Source organism: Coturnix japonica, chromosome 3 (genome assembly GCF_054131305.1).
Source record: "Coturnix japonica strain WE chromosome 3, WE-NBRP24, whole genome shotgun sequence".
NCBI lineage: Eukaryota > Metazoa > Chordata > Aves > Galliformes > Phasianidae > Coturnix > Coturnix japonica.
Window position 1 is genome coordinate 75207598 of NC_140665.1, and position 16454 is coordinate 75224051.

The 16454-nt window shown below is 40.5% G+C and overlaps 1 protein-coding gene across 1 annotated transcript in view; it reads right to left on the reverse strand.

Annotated features, from left to right (window-relative positions):
• Positions 1–2597: 2597 nt before the first annotated feature.
• Positions 2598–16454, reverse strand: part of SH3BGRL2 (SH3 domain binding glutamate rich protein like 2) — a 39017-nt gene continuing 25160 nt past the window's right edge. Inside the window, exons 3-4 of the mRNA XM_032443489.2 lie at positions 8168–8248; positions 2598–7298 (exon numbers count right to left, since the gene is read on the reverse strand). Of these exons, the coding sequence (XP_032299380.2) occupies positions 7290–7298; positions 8168–8248 (90 nt within the window). The 3' untranslated portion in view covers positions 2598–7289. The remainder of the gene's footprint in view (positions 7299–8167; positions 8249–16454) is intronic.

A 16454-nucleotide genomic window follows, 5' to 3' on the forward strand; every position in this document is an offset into this window, starting at 1 on the left:
TCATCTGCCCACACAACATGCCCTGGAAATATGCTAAACTGGAGCATTAGCTCAGGCAGAGCTAAAATGAGAAACTGTTAAGTGACAAGGCCTCTGCCAAACACTGAAAGCAAATACCTACACCGTCCCTGTCTTTGTTTCATCTCTAAATCATGAATTCTGCTCTCTGCAGGAATTAAAGCACCCACTTTCCTGATTTTTTTCCTATGGAACCACCAGTGATTTTTGGTAGTGCACACATATTTTCTTGCACCCAGGCAAGTGTATGTGACATCTGTAGTGGACTGAGCCACCAGAAGCATTGACAAATGCCTTCAGGTGGGCTTCTTAGCATAGGCTGTGAAATGTTGGTTCCCTGAAACATAGTCAGTTCTGCAGACGTCTGTAGGTATATGATGGTCCCCAAACTGCTCAGAGGTCCAAAGGACTGGAAATCACCTCTGAGGGCCAAAGTGTTTCAGACTTACTGGAGCAGCACTGGTGGTGCAGTAAAGTGTCTTTGTGACTTGGGAATGCACTTCACAGAAATGCTGTGCAACAAATCTGACTGAAAGACTCTTCACAGCTTGAACCAAAATGTGTGCCGCTCACAGAGAACACCTAAAAGGGAAGACACAGCCAAGAAAATAAGGAGGAAAATGGAAAAAATTTAAAGGATACGAAAACCCTGAAGAGAAAGCATGGTGAAGGAAATTTATATCGCTGGTGCTAGTGATTATAAAGGTGGGCTGGAACACCTCTATTATGAAGACAGACTGAGGGAGCTGGGCTTGTTCAACTTGGAGAAGGTTCCGGGGAGACCTCATTGCTACTTGGAACAGCAAGTATTGGAAGTACTTGTAGGGAGCTTATAAGTAGGAAGGGGAATCACTTTTTACACCATCTGGTTGTGACAGAACAAGGGGGAAAGGCTTTAAACTAGAAGAAGAGAGATTTAAGTTAGGTGGTAGGAAGAAATTTTTCATTCAGGCTGTGATGACACCCTGGCACAGCTGCCTAGAGAGCTGTGGGTGCCCCATATCTGGGGACACTCAAGGCCAGGTTGAATGGGCCCTGGGCAGCTGAGCTGGTGACCTGCTCTGGGCAGGGGGTTGGAACTGGGTGGATTTTAAGGTCCCTTTTAATCCAAGCCATTCAGTGATTCTATGATCATAATGTGCAGTCCATACCAATGGTCACATCACTGGAGACAGCAGACACCAAGGCGCATCTGAGAGCCTTCAGCATAGCAAGGAACCAGCAATAAGCCACAGGGAAAGTCCTAACACCAAGCAGCCTCCAAGCCTGCCCACACCGGCTCCCTGAGCAGCTTTGCTGTGCCATCTGGGTGCCAAAAATAATTCTGAAGGCTTCTCCTGCTGCCACAACCACTCTCTAAATCACTCTGTGAGAAGCGTACACCAGCAGGTTGGTTCTGTCAGACTTGTTTCACATCTCGGCTTGTGTGAGCCTGGGCTTTCCCCACACAGAGAAAGAAACATAGTGATCAGGAAAGAGCTGTGCATGCTCTGCAATGCCCATCCAAAAAGAGAGAATTGCAGTGGGTAAAGAAAGGGCACTGTGGGTGTATTGGGAAAGGAAGCTGAGGCAGGAAGTACTGATAGGACAAGGGGAAATGATTTCAGACTTAAAGGTGGGAAGATTTAGTTTGGATATAAGGAAGAAGATTTTTATGATGAAGGTGGTGAGGCACTGGGACAGGTTGCCCAGAGAGGTAGTGGATGGGGCATCCCTGGAGACATCCAAGCTCAGGCTGGAGGGGCTCTAAGCACCTGATCCAGCTGTAGGTGTCCCTGTTCACTGCAGAGGAAATGGACTAGATGACCTTTAAGGGTCCCTTCCAATTCAAACGATTTTATGATCCTATCATAAAGTTATATCCTCTCCAGATATAATTTTAATTAGAAAGTTTATAATTAAACGATAAAAAATGTATATATGAACATATTAGTATGCTGCTCATATCATGCTTAAAAGCAACTGAGCTATATTAGCTCCCACAGCCAAAAAGCCCATCAGTACATCATCCACCTCTGCCTCTTCACAACCGCATTCTTCCCTCCTCTTCTCATTAGCACACAAATTAAGAGCAGCAAAAAGAAAACAAGCCTTCAGCTATACCTCCTCCGGGCACTGTGGCACAGAGAGGTGCCACAGGCACTCCCAGTACAGCTACTGGCCCAAGCCACCCCACATTTCCATAGTACACCGTACAATTAATTATTATAATTAATTATTAGGGGGAATGGGATGAAACTTCAGCATAGGAAGTTCCACACAAATGTGCGCAAGAACTTCTTTACAGTGAAGGTGATGGAGCACTGGAACAGGCTGCCCAGGGAGGTGGTGGAGTCTCCTTCTCTGAAGATATTCAAGACCTGCCTGGACGCCTACCAGTGTGACATGGTGTAGGAAGCCTGCTTTGGCAGGGGGGTTGGATCTCTAGAGGTCCCTTCCAACCCCTACAATTCTGTGATTCTGTGATTCTATGAACCCAAGCCACAGCACCAGGCTGTCACCAGAGGGAGCTGCAGCAAGGACAAAGAGCGGCGTTTCTCCATCGTTTCCATCGGCGCACACAACACAGCCCAAACACCTTTTCCGAATTACATTTTTTTTTATTAGACGAGCACAGTTTTAATACATAATTTAAAACTCCACGTGTACACAGTCTAGGATGCAACATGCTCCCTCCCGCACCGAGATACACAACACCGAGGCGTGTCGAGGGGAGCACCAGCTCTGCTATTGCAGTGTTACAAGCGGTGGGGAGCAGGAGCTTTGCACGCAGGTCTGCGCGGGATGGGATGAAGCATAAGAGGATGAGGCAAAGAACAGGAAAAAGGGAGTGAGGTGGATCTGCCCTGGCTGAAGGAATGCCCTCAAGAAGCTGCTCTCCATTTCCCCTCCCAAATTCCTCAGGGTGAAGGGGCGAGCAGCCCTTGCTTACTTCTCCCTGCACCGCACACACAAAGCTCTGGTGAAACCAGTGGGGAAGTTGCTTAAAACTGATAGGATTTGGCACAACCTGGTGAAGATCGCAGTCTTGTGCTCCTGTGAAGGCAGTTCTCTTGCAACAAGTCACTGCCTAAAGTCTCAGGCTCCCACTTTGCTACCACGGGATTCCAACAGGAACTGGACTCCCTTAATGAAAGGCCTGAGTGGGGTGTGGGGACTGGGATGGACAACCAAGAAGCCCGCAAAGAGCTGGCAGCCTCTTTCCATTTCAGTGATAACACTCGGGCTGCTCAATGCTTCCATAAGAGAGTTATTTTAAAGCATAGAGATGGATTTAGGGGCTTTATTCCACACCTGCTTCCTTGGGAGGTTTGATTCTAAACAGCCAAAGCACGTGGCCTCTTGACTCAGGCCATAAAATCAACATACTGAATGATTAAAAAAATAGTGATAATAGAAACTACCCCTTTGTGAGTTCAAAGCTGAGCACATCTGAGAAGACCTGACAGTAACAGTCCCCTCTCTGGCAAGGCACTATCCAGCAGTGTGTGGCGCAAGCAAAAACATCTCTATAAAGCCACTGATACAGTGAATGTGTATGTGCACATAAGCCCACACAACAACTTCAGCTAGGTACAAAGACTTAAAGTGTAGCTCACACTACTCTCTCCTTTAAAAAGTGGGGATGATTACAAATATTAGCTAAAAATTGGGATCATTTCATACATTTGTATGCAAAATATTTTCAACAAAACTAGGAATTTCCTATTTCTTTCAATAAATGGTTCATTTCCACAGAACTGTTCCATTATCTGACAGCTACATCTCATTATTACAAAACTGGTTTAAAAAATTCCAGATCATCTTGTGTAACAAACTAGAACTCTACTTACTTTAATTACAAAAAATAAGGCTGTTGCACAACAGGCAAAAATCACATTCAAGCTACACATATACTTCCTGGCTTTTAGCTAGCCACTTGTAATCCAAAAGAAAACATTCTAAGGGACTTACACTGCCAATCCATGCAAACAAGCAGGATATCTTTGAAGCTAGCGTTGTCCTCCATACAACTGATGATACCCACAGGAATGCTCTGAAGTAAGCTACTTTCACCTTTTGACTGCAACAGAACTCGCTCTCCATTTAGCTGGAGATTTCTATTCTACAATTACCAAAATTCAAGAGAAATTCTGTAAAACTAATTTCATCCCTGGAGAATTCAGTGAGATTTTGCCTGTTGCAACAGACAGCCAGGGATTTCCCCTAAGATTACTCAAGTGGATTTACTCACTTGTGTGAACTTTTCAAGAGCGGGACTTCAGGCAGTTTTCTAAGTTTACAATATATCAAGTACATGATAAATCCAGGATGGCTTCTCTGTAATTAACTGAATTTGTGTAATTATCTGAATTTCTATCTGTATTCTTTTTCAAAGTTAAAGAATCTTCAACTTAAAAAAAAATATATATTACATAGAACTTGCTAACGTACAGCTCTACCTCGTGTCACACTCCCTTCTTATTGTAAAGCTCAAGTCTCATGAAAATATGGGATTGGTGACAAGAGTGAAATAACTTACTACATACAACATAAATCCTAAAAATGCATGTACACATACTTGTATACACAAATGCATACACATGCATTTGTTATCAATCCCCATTAAGGGGTCATCTAGAGAAGGTGCTCTAGCTCTAACCAAGACTTTGACTAGTAAATACAGCCATGGACACAAAATCTGTGTGTTCTTGTTCCATCTAGCCCCTCTAGCTGAGCTGAGGAGGCACCCAGGGGTCCAAGGAGGGACCAAAGAGGGTCCAAATGTTAATGGATGGATATCATTTTAAAGCTTAACGTCTCCTTTTATAAAGCTTTCTTGCCTTTGTGCTAAAGGGAAAAGTCACAAAGCCATAAGCAGCTTGTAGCTGAGACAACACCAAAAGGAAGTTAACCTGTTCTTTACTTCAGAAACTGGTAGTCATGAACATTGTTCAAGTCATACCTCTATAGTCTTCAGTAGGCTCTTGTCCAAAACCCGAGAGGCTAAAGTTCTATCAGTCAGCATCTTTGGCAGGGAGATATTGGAGAAATATCTAGTGTCTACCCTCAGTAAAACTGCAAACAACATAGAACTTCAGAGGCTGTTAACAGCTGGCAGCGCTTAAGTCCTGGGGGATCTCAGTAGCCATGAAGACTGGGCTAACAGAAACTTCCTGAATTCTGAAAAGGACAAAAGTGAAGTTCTGTCTCTGGTGTTGAGGCATCAGCACAGGCTGGGAACATCTGACTGAGTAATACATCCACTGAAAGAGACTGGAGGATTTGGTAAAAGTCAGGTTGGGCATAAGCCAGCAGTGCACTACTTGGTACTGATGAGTCCTACTTCTAAAACACTTTATCCACTTTTTCTCTAGCTCAGGAAACTGGAGAGAGTAGCCCTCCATCAAACCAAAGAAGCCAGGGACCTGAAGCACAGTCTATGAGGAGAGATTAACAAAGCTGTGTTTGTTTAGTCTAGCAAGGAGACTAAGAGGTTATCTAATAGTATCCTATAACTATCTTGGGGGTACAAAAAGGCAGTGCCAAACTCTTCCTGTGAGAACTGGAAAAGGAAGCAAAGGAATAGCTGCAAGTTACTACCTGGGAACACAGGCTGGATGCTAGGAGATTACTGCAGCATCAGCATTGGTTAAATACAGGGTTATGAGATCTCCATCTCTGGATCTTTTTAACACTGCTAAACAAACCCATATCTGACCTGAGCTAGTGTTGGTGTTAGTCCTGGTTTATAGAAAGCTGGATAAGATGATTGCTAGTTGTCCTTTCCAACTAACTCATATAGGATGGCACGGTTATCGACTTCAATACAGCGTGAGATTTGTTACACAGACAGGGTTCATTTCCGACACCCTTTAGAAGTTGGGCTTCAGAGATTCTGTGGTTGCAGAAAGGCTTTCCTACATGATTGGTTGTCCTTCATTTATACAAAGATATGAGGATGTGTATTTGAGTAGCACTATCCAGTCATTATGAAGTCACTTGAGAATCAGACAGTTTACAACATAGCTCTTATTTTATCAGCCAGACTTGATTCAAAACACAGAAAGCAATTTGACTTCTTTCCAGAACATGTTTTGTGATGGTTATTGGCAAGTCACAGGCCTTGCATCTGCTATGTTTGTCAGTACAGTTCTACTGAAACAATCTCCACCTGGCTCCTGTTCCTCCGTTGAGCTGACTGTCATGGCCTTGTCCAGCAAAGTACACGCTCAGCTTTCTCACTGTCTTTGAGGCACTTCCACATTTCCATTAGTGGGGACATAAGTAGGACGACAGCTGTGCAAGTTAGGTATGTGGTCAGACAATGGCAGAGTGTTTACCAATACAGGGGACTGAGTGCTCTCTGAAAGTATCTCTTTGACCCTTACGTGGCTAATGGTGGAGCTGTGTTTGATTACAGGGCAACTCAAAGTTTGGCAAAAATTCATTTTTAGACAGTCCAACTATATAGCTCCAATTTTAGGTGTTAAATCTTTCTCAGAGAAGAGTTAACATGTCATCTTTTGCTATGAGACCTCTTCTTTTGAACTAACCAGTACAGTTTCACCACATGATTGCACATGCATTTCACCTTCATTTCCCATGTCAAAATATTTTACTTTGGCACCCCATTCATGATAACAACTACTTTTAAAGAACCGGTATCATGAGGAAAATCAAGTTTCCATGACAAATGTTAGCAACTCATGTTTCTTACAATAAAAATGATCTAGCATAAACATAACAATAAATAAATGTAGAATAAAAATACAGCAGTTCTTGGCTTGAACTGAGATCTTAAGATGTTAAGACCAACAGTTTGTAGTTTCTGGATAGTAGTTAGCACAAACATTCTAATAACCACCAGCATTTTAGCTGTGCTGATGAGGTGATTTCAAAAACAGTAGTTGGTAGAATTAAAAACATAATGAACATGTCTGTATGAATTTATTCATGACAGAAGCCCTGCACTTCCACTTCTTACCTTTAAACCTATGTGTCTATTAGAATATCAGTGCTAGCTGCAAAAGCAGTCTGAAGATAAAAGTGATACTATCAATGAGTATTTTTAAGAAGGAAGATGCGTAGCCCAGCCTTAATCCTATTTCACAAACATCTTATTAACTCCACATTGGTGGGAGAGCACCGTCTTATAGCAAGCAGACTACTACTAAGGATACATGTTTGCTCTATCACAGTGATCCATAAGTGAAGCTGTCATGTGCTAAAGAACAGGGTCATTCATCCAGAAGATGCAGTTGTTGATACTTCAGAGAGGTTTTCTAGGGTTACGATTCCTATTTAAAAGTAAAGAGAGAGAGGGAAAAAGAGATAATTAATGCTATGAATACATAACATTTTCTCTGTCTGTGACTCTCACAGATAGGATGTTCCTACCCCTGGTACACAGAACAGCTAAGGGGACATCCCTCTGAAACAATACCAGACTGATAGAGTGATCCAGCCAAGCTTGTAATGACAGTCCTCCAGGTTTATAGCAGGCTCCTTCCCAGGAATATAACTGCATACAAGCTGCTATTTCTGATTGCAGTAGAACATCTTTTTCCTAAGACTAATTCTTCAAGCTCCAAAGCAAGGCTGGCTGCCAAAATAACCTGCTTTTGTAGTTCCCTGATGAAGTTCCCTCCTACTCCTCTCCTCCAGGCAGTCCAGAAATAAACTCCTGACAGAAGTGTAACTCTGTACATACCCAACAGCTACCATCCAGGCCTGAAGCAGCACTACTACCAACCACAGCTACATTACAGCAGCAAAGGGAAGAAAATCCTCTCCTACGTTTCTAATCTAATGCCCAAAGGTGCTCTATAAAGCCATTTGAAAGTATCATTCACGCTTTCAGGTGGCAACAAAATCTCATTTATTACACTAACTAAAAAAGCCAGTTGCTTTCAATTTACATTGATAATGTGACACAAAAATATATTTCTCAAACTTCATTTATGTGTGGACTTAAATTACCTCATATGTGTATGCTTATTTTTTATTTTAAATGCTTGACTTTTCATTGCGACTATTTCAATTACCTCACTAACATGAATAGCTACCATGGTAGCTGTGCATCTAGATGCAAAATTCATTCAGTTTAAGGAAAGTTTAGTCTCAATATTTCAAGAATTCCACGAAAAGTCTGCCATATTACACTGACCTTCGATGCCAAACTAGGTTTCAGTCCAAGAAAGGAGAAGACGGTGTTGCTCTCCTTTGATTCAAAAAAGCCATCATAATCCTAGAAGAAAAAAAGAAAAAGAGAGTCAGCATCTGTATTCATGTGTTCCTGTTTGATCTTCCCATGCTCTGTATCAGAGCAAAGGGTGATATGTAATAACGCTCAGGAAAATACTGATACTTTTTCACCATACATTTTCACCTATGCAGACTTATTCTTTAAGGTAATGATGTCACCAACTCCAAAGGAAATGAAACAAACGCATACGTTCTCTAACTAAAACACCTTTCACTACTTTATTTGGTAGAGAAATATAAGCATGGATTTGCATGAACAGGAAATCCATGGCAGATATATTTAAAAGTAATTAGGTGCCTAACAATGCAAACAAGCTTCTGTTGAGGTTTCCAACACGCATTTCGGCAAACAAAATACAAGCGTGGAAAACTCCAGCTGACCTCCTCACTTCTTCTATGGTGGAACAGACTTCACTATCACTCTTGTAAAACTACTACTCTTCTATCATCAGATAAGCTGATAAACTTCAGTTTTTAAGCGAAACAGTGAAGACAAAGAGCAACTTAGTGAACTGTTTTGGCAAATAGCAAGATGCCAGGAAGTTTCAGGTTCTCTTAGCAGTTTAGTAAAGACTTCCTCCATGGCCACTGGCAAACAATAAAAGCACCCAGTTCAGATTCCTTTCCTCCTCCACATTACTGTAAAGTGGAAATATTAATCCCTACTTAACTGCTTATGACATGTAAAATACTATGTAAGTGTCAGGAAATTCCAGCTCTGTACCCATCATTACATAGCAGCTATCTCTAAACATCTAAAATCAGTTACACTTAAAAGCATTCAGTAAGAGAAATCCCTTTAAATATTGACTGTACACACATACACTTTCAATACACAACAGTAACAGGTAGTGTCTGGACCTCCACATACTAGCCATCTGTGTGATGGCGGTTTGCAATGTTCCTGACCTCACCGTTAGTGCTCCTTATCCTCTGATCTTGTTAGTTTTTGAGACTGATTTCTCACTGTAACAGTTACAGGTGCTGCTTTCCCTGAAATTCAACCTCAATCTTTGTCCAGTAATATCTGCTTTACCCACTTGTTTCCCTCCACTTCTTCTGCCTTCTCCTGAAGCTGTATACTCACAAATCACCCACAGTGACAGGGAACCATGTAAGTTAAGCAAAAGAAGCTCTAGTTGAAAAGCAGAAATCATTCTTTGACCTGGCTGTTGGTGGAAGGCCATAACAGTGTGTAAGATTAGGAACCTTCTATCTTCCAACCAAAGTTTACTAAAGCCTACCCTACAGTAACTTGTGTCTGCATTTAGACTTCTCAGCTCCTAAGTGGGAAGCAAAAAAAAAAAAAAAAAAGTTTCTCCAAGTGTGATACATAATTTCCAATGAATACCACCTACTTATTTGGCCCCTTGAGAAATGCTAAGTTTATTTGCTTTCACTGCCAGGGAAATTAAATGCCTGAATGAATAAAGTCACACCAGAACATAGGAAGGTACAGTCTCCTGTATTGATCAGCATCATGGATTGGAAAATAGACTTTGCAGACAGATCCTGCTTATTATTTGAACACAGAACTATTAGTGTTACATTTTAAAATGCTAACATATAGAGATATTCGAGACAGTACTAAGTCCCTTCTTTGTTACTTTTATGGACAGTCTGTTCTACCTAACTTTGGCATTAAAAATACAATTAAAAAGAGGAAATAGACACATTTCCATCAACAAAAAATCCTTGAGGGTGATGAGCAGATGCTAATTTCTGATTTAACATATATCTAAAATTAATAGGCACAAAGTAAATCCAGATAAAGTTGACAGATCTCACAACTAGGCCATGGCATGAGCTGAAACGTTACTGGAAGCAAATCCAACAATGCCACGGATGAAAAGAGAGCGATGTAATCATTATATACCTAGATGAGTAATAAGCAATACTGAAGCTCTGCCAAAAGATGATCAATTAAGCCCTTGACCTCTAAGAATAAAAACAGAAAATTGCACAGATGCTGTTAAATCTGAAAAGGATACAGCCTGGTTCTGCTAAAGCAGATGAAAAGCCATGAGGAACATGAGCTGCATAAGCAAGAACATGGGAAGATAGCATCTGATCTGAGAACTAGCCTTTATTTTCACCCTGGGTTTATCCTCACAGGTGTCACACGGTTTCTGGAGCCAAAGGTAGAGAAGCAGTGGATGAGTACAACCCACAGTGAGAAAAATAAGGGCATCCTTTTGGCTTTTGGGCAGATATAAATTGGCTTAAGCTACTCTTAATAAACCTGTAGACCATAAGCAATCAACCTGCAGGCAGGCAGCTACTGCAAGCATTTCTGCAGCTGTGTGGCTGAAGGCAAACATCATTTTCACCACCCACCAGGAGTTTTCCTTCCTTTCAAGAGTACAGGCAGTTTTCATGAGCCCCTAGTGACCTGTTCGCATCACCAGTGTCCAAGAGAAGACTGCTCAGTTGAGTCATCATCTTGCATCACCATTTTCAAGCCGTTTATTTTCCCTAATCCTGACGTTTCAATTAGCTTTAAATCCATCACCACTCTAAGACCATGTTCTTTTCATATTTTCATAAGAAATGTGAAAGAAAATCTGGGTGTGCAAATAGTCACAGACTAGGATTAATAACCATAAGGATTAGAGCTGCATTCCTCTATCTGACAGTGACTTTGTGACTGGCTCTTGCACCAGTATCTATGAACATTAACCCTCAGAAACCAATCATCAAAAGCTTTCTGCAAGTGCTAATTATCAATCTTTTGTTCTAGAAGAACACCTACATTTATCCCACATTTTTGCTGATTATGAAATCTGGATTCACTCTCTGAAAGGACCCTAAAGATTAACTAATGAGCTGAACTAAGCGTATGATTGCAAGAGCACAAAACCCGATGCATTCATTTGTTTTAAAATGAGCAGAACATTGAACAACCAAAAGGTGATCAGCTAGAAGAAATGTCTCCCATGTTTTGAAATATCCGCATTACAAAGCTCAGTATAATGCTATCAACATTTCTGTGCTTAATTGGGGGTTAGGAAGAAAAAGCACCACACTTGCAAATAAAGCAGCATTAAGATTTCAAACAGGAGTTTCCTTATTAATGTCTGTAATGAAAATATATTACCTCAAAATACTTGGAAAAAAAATGTTATAAAAATGCATAATAGCTCTATAAAATTTAACAGAAATCACTTTGGTAAGGCAGTTTCTTAAGTGATTTTTGAGAAACGTGATCTCAAATACTACAGTCACAAGGACTCATCAGTTTTGCTTTACTTTTGTATGTGGCAGGAGTTTAAAGTGAATATCTCTGGCTTTCCTGGTAATATATGAAAGATAACATATTCTTAACACACCCCACCTTTCACCTGACCTTTATAAGGAGAAGGTCTGTGGATATTTCTGCAAAATAGAAAGACCATGACTGAGGCTGAGAAAGGAAAATGGTGCCAATGTCAGGCAGGAGCCCAACACATTTGCTATCTAAGGGATTCCCACATTGCCTCCTACAGCTGAAACAATGCAATGGCTCCCTGCTCAGCACTGTGCTTCACTACCAGTAGCAGGTTACTTCCATATCCTCACCATCAAGCCCACAGGCATACTGGCTTTGCTGGGGGCAGCAGAGTAGTGCTGTCTTGATTGTGGTACACCCATGCCTAAAGGCACTCAGAAATCAGCTGATATACTGAAATATTCACAGATGTGGCAAAGTTGCACCTATGGCCCCACTGCAAAAGGCAGCTATATGCACAGACAGAAATGTGACTGTATTACTTATTACGACCCTTGTGCTTCCCAGAGCTGCTAATTACACTTTATTAACATATAAAACCATGGCAAATTTAGTAGCTAATAAAACAAAGGGGACAGATGACATGAATAATCAATGACAGAGATGCACAATCCCTCTGGAAAAGTTGAAAAGACACATAAATATCAGTGATAAATCATGAAGATGAGGGTATGAAAGGTTACAGAGAATGAGGAGTGCTAGACAGAATAAAAAATGGCTGAAAATGGCTGTGGCTGAAAAGGTCTTCAAAAGCAAAGTTGCCCCAGCTGTTAACTCACATTCACTGCCCAAATGCTACCACAAAGAAAGAGCTGCTTAGTTTTTTACCTGGTGGACAGGAATTCTGGCAATTGGGATTTGATGCCTTATTATGATACAAATGCCTTACAGCTTCCTGGCATTTATGTGGGTTTTATGCCAACTTATCCTGGTAGGAAAGCTTCTGGCCCTCAGGAATTCTCTGCTCTATAGAAGTTCCATTTGCAGGGCATCTCTTGCTTTCTCAGCAACAACTACCAAGTTGTTCCTGGCTGCAGGAGCAGCTGCATCTTGACTATGATACAGGCTCCTTATGTATGCTGTATTCCTATTGCTATGAGACTAGATGTGATTACAGACACTGCCACAAACAATGTGGCTGATGGTTTGTTAAGCAGGTAGATTGAGACTTGTTTAAATAACACTGTCATTGCTACTAGAAAATATTTGCTGCACAACAAAGTAAAAATTGATGATATTGTAGATCAGCATAAATAATTTTCCTTCAAGGACAATAACAAAAGAGTGATGGCATTGGGCCAAAGTAAAACATTAGCACAAAGCAAATTTCATCTACCAGTCAGCAATTATACAGATACTGTCTATATGTTAATGCAACTGAGAATAGAAAACATTTTACCGACTGCAGTTTCAATGACAGTAAATAAAATCATTTCCAGTAAGTTCTTTTAAAGGAGCAACTTAGTTTTGTTCACCTTTGCTTTAAATTTGCAAGAAGTGAAGGAGGGAACTTGTTAAGTATTTCAGACAGATTCTTATTGTTTATCAAGTGTTCACCACACAAAGAAGTAGAAAAACAAGCAGCCTACCCAAATGTAGCCTGCAATGCTTTTTGAAGCAGATTTTTTTGAATGTAATCGTTCATTGGACAGCATATAAACAGATCTCTATTGCCAAGCTTTTTTAACTTGTTTCTCTTTAGCAATCAGTTCTTTTACATATGACCATGACCTTTCTATTCTTATAAAAGAGGCAAGGTACTCTTACAAGAAATAATGGACAACTCATAATTTAAATGCATTGAATGAGCACTCTGCTACTGACCAAGTGAATACTGTGGGCCATTGAGAATAAGCCGTTAGCATCCTTCCTAAAAAGGGCAGCTCAGTTCTCTGGGACAGATGACATTCATTCACTGATCTGATTAGGATTACAATAGAAAGCCTTACTCAGCACAGCTCTCCCAGGAGAATGAACATATGTGCATGTGTATTCCCAGTATTATATAAATAAACAAAAATAAGAAAACAAGAAAAATTACGCACAGAACAGTCTAAACATTAGTTTTCCATTAGCTAACTTTTTCCTAAGATATCTGGACAGAATTTTTGAAGAGCTTATATAACTGATTCTGCAAAGTAATTTGTTAGTCCTCTCCCATGGGCTAAATACTTATTTCAGTAATCTCTCTAGTTGTAGGCTTCCAAAAACAAAGGCTTTTATAAAAAGGAGGCCCATGTCAGCTACAGCTCTATTATTTGGATAGTTACATGCTAAAGTCAGGCTGTTGTTATGTTTGCCATTCATTCAACAACCACAAAAGGATACATAGTCATCAAATACCCAGGAACAAACATCCCTCACCTCTGCACGACAAGTCCAAGTCCAAAAGGGCTTCTCAAAATTAAGTTATCAAAGTGTCAAAAAAAAACCCAAAAAAACCCCATGTTTTGGGCCCCTTACTACAAGAAAGACATTCAGGCCCTGCAGTGGGTCCAGAGAAAAGTAATGAAGATGGTAAGGTGTCTGGAGCACAAGTTTTATGAGGAGTGGCTGAGAGAACTGGGATTGTTTAGCCTGGAGAAGAGGAGGCTCAGGGGAGACCTTATTGCCCTCTATAACTTCCTGAAGGGAGGTTGTGGCTAGGTGGTGGTTGACTTCAAGTTGCACCAGGGGAAGTTCAAGTTGGATATTAAGAAATACTTCTCTGAAAGAGTGGTCAGGTAATGGAATGAGATGGACAGGGAAGTGGTTGAACAACCTGGAGGTGTTCAAGAAATGTGTAGAAGGGATACTAAGGAAAGGGATATGGGATAGTAGACAATATTGGCAAGTGGACAATCAGACTTAGACAATCGTTACATTAGAGGTCTTTTCCAACCTTAATGATTCAGTGATTCATCATGTTGTTAAGCTGCTTGGACAATCTGAATATTATCCAATCTGACAATGACAGGAGTTTGAAAGGAGAGAGAGGCTGAAACACCAGGGAGTGAACTGTAGTAGTCATCCTATCACAAGAAACCACAGCTAAATGATATAAATTAACCATCCTACACAGGAACTCCGCATGCACATATTTCAAGTTGGCCATGTAACCTATAACTTTACAATGGACATGCCAACTATATTTGTTGATTTTCCTCTTAGAACATTTTACTTGTACTGAGATTAGGTGACATCTCAGAGCACTGAAAGAAAAATAATGGATTCCCCTCTTCCATTTGTTTCTTTTGGGAATGAGACTGTCAGAAACATCTTTCAGCCTTTTCTTTGTTTTCTTTGGTCTTTGGAAGAACAGAAATGGCAAGGTATTAAAGAAACAAGAAAGCCACAAAAATTATAATGGAACTGCAATGAATTTATGTAATGTTTACTTATAGATGAACTACAACTGCTTTCAAAGTGTTTCTTAGAATTTTATTTATTATATTATCATGATTACAAGTGGTACAGTGGTGTAGTGAATTACTTGTCCTATCCATCTCCAAAATGTATCCAGTCTTTGACAGATATTAACTTTATATGGTGGGATAATTCACAGGTACATACCTGCTACTTTACCATGAAACAGCTATACATAATATTTAGAAAGCATAATATTTAGAAAGCTATACATAATATTTAGAAATTCATAATATTTAGAAAACTGCAGTGCTCAGCAGAAATTTACTCTCTCCACTACAGTAAAGAAAGTTTCAGACATTTTATGATCTCTGAGCAGTTCACTTGAATTTTTATCTAGAGTATCACTCTTCTGAAGGCTAAACTGGACCACAGTTACTGAGTTGGATAAGCTCCATGCAAGGGTGCAAGGAACCGTATGTAGCCTTGCCAGATACCACATTAGGCTTACAACCGCCCTGGCTCCTGAACTGAGAACCCTACAGCAGTCGTGCTGGAAGGGCATTATGTCACTTTGCTTGAGGATCCAAAGAAACAGCGTTCAAGCTCTGCATAACAAATTCCACAGTGACAGACCAAGGCAGAAACTCTGGAATGATTTCTAGCCAGTTTTTTCAAATCCTCTATTTTTCTCTTATTACAGAGTAGTTACCAGTTTGTCATTTTACACACATAAAAAAGAACATCTTAAAAAGTAAAAGACATAAATTTAACAGTACAAAGAAATCACTGCAACAGTATTTGCCTGCACACTGAATAGTTTCTTGAGAACACTGTCCCCCTTTCAGTAGCCTATTTTATTTCTTTCTTGTTTATAGGCCCTCACTGTTTTGATGGAGCTGATAGTCACATATTGCGTTTCAGGGAAGGACAATAAATATCAAATCTCTCTGTCTCTATTGCTGTGCCCACTAGACAGTCTATCAGTGCTTACCCGAACACTCTAAACCATCTGGACAGCTTCCAAGAGGGGGAAAAAAAAGAGAAAGAAGAGTCAGTCTGCTGTGTAAATATTTTCCCTTCAACTACCACCTGGAAACAGATTTACTTTTAAGTTTGATTAGCCTAAATTTCAGACTGTTTCACATCAGTGGCAGATTTTCTGTGTTGAAAACTATCACTGTTTCTAAGTGCTAACTTGAAGCTTTATAAGGTTAAAATCAGAGAGCATCATCACTGGCAAAGGGGTGATTTCTAATCTCCTATACAGATCCAGGATTCTCTTCTAACCTGCCTAAGCAGGTTGCAAATTCAATTGTGGAGATATCAGAGAACAGAAGAGGGAGGTGTGACACACAGGACTAAATTCAGACACCACTTTTTCAGTATTTCTTGCTTGCAACTTTAAGAACCCTCCACACCCAATGTTCTGGCTACTGCCGATCCTGGTTGGATTTGCGTAGCTGTGGCTCCTCACCAACCAGACAAATAAGCTGAAGTCCTGCTCGGGATCTACAAATTTCAATCCAGAAGCCACATACCCAAAATTAAGACATTTCAGTTCCTGACATCATAT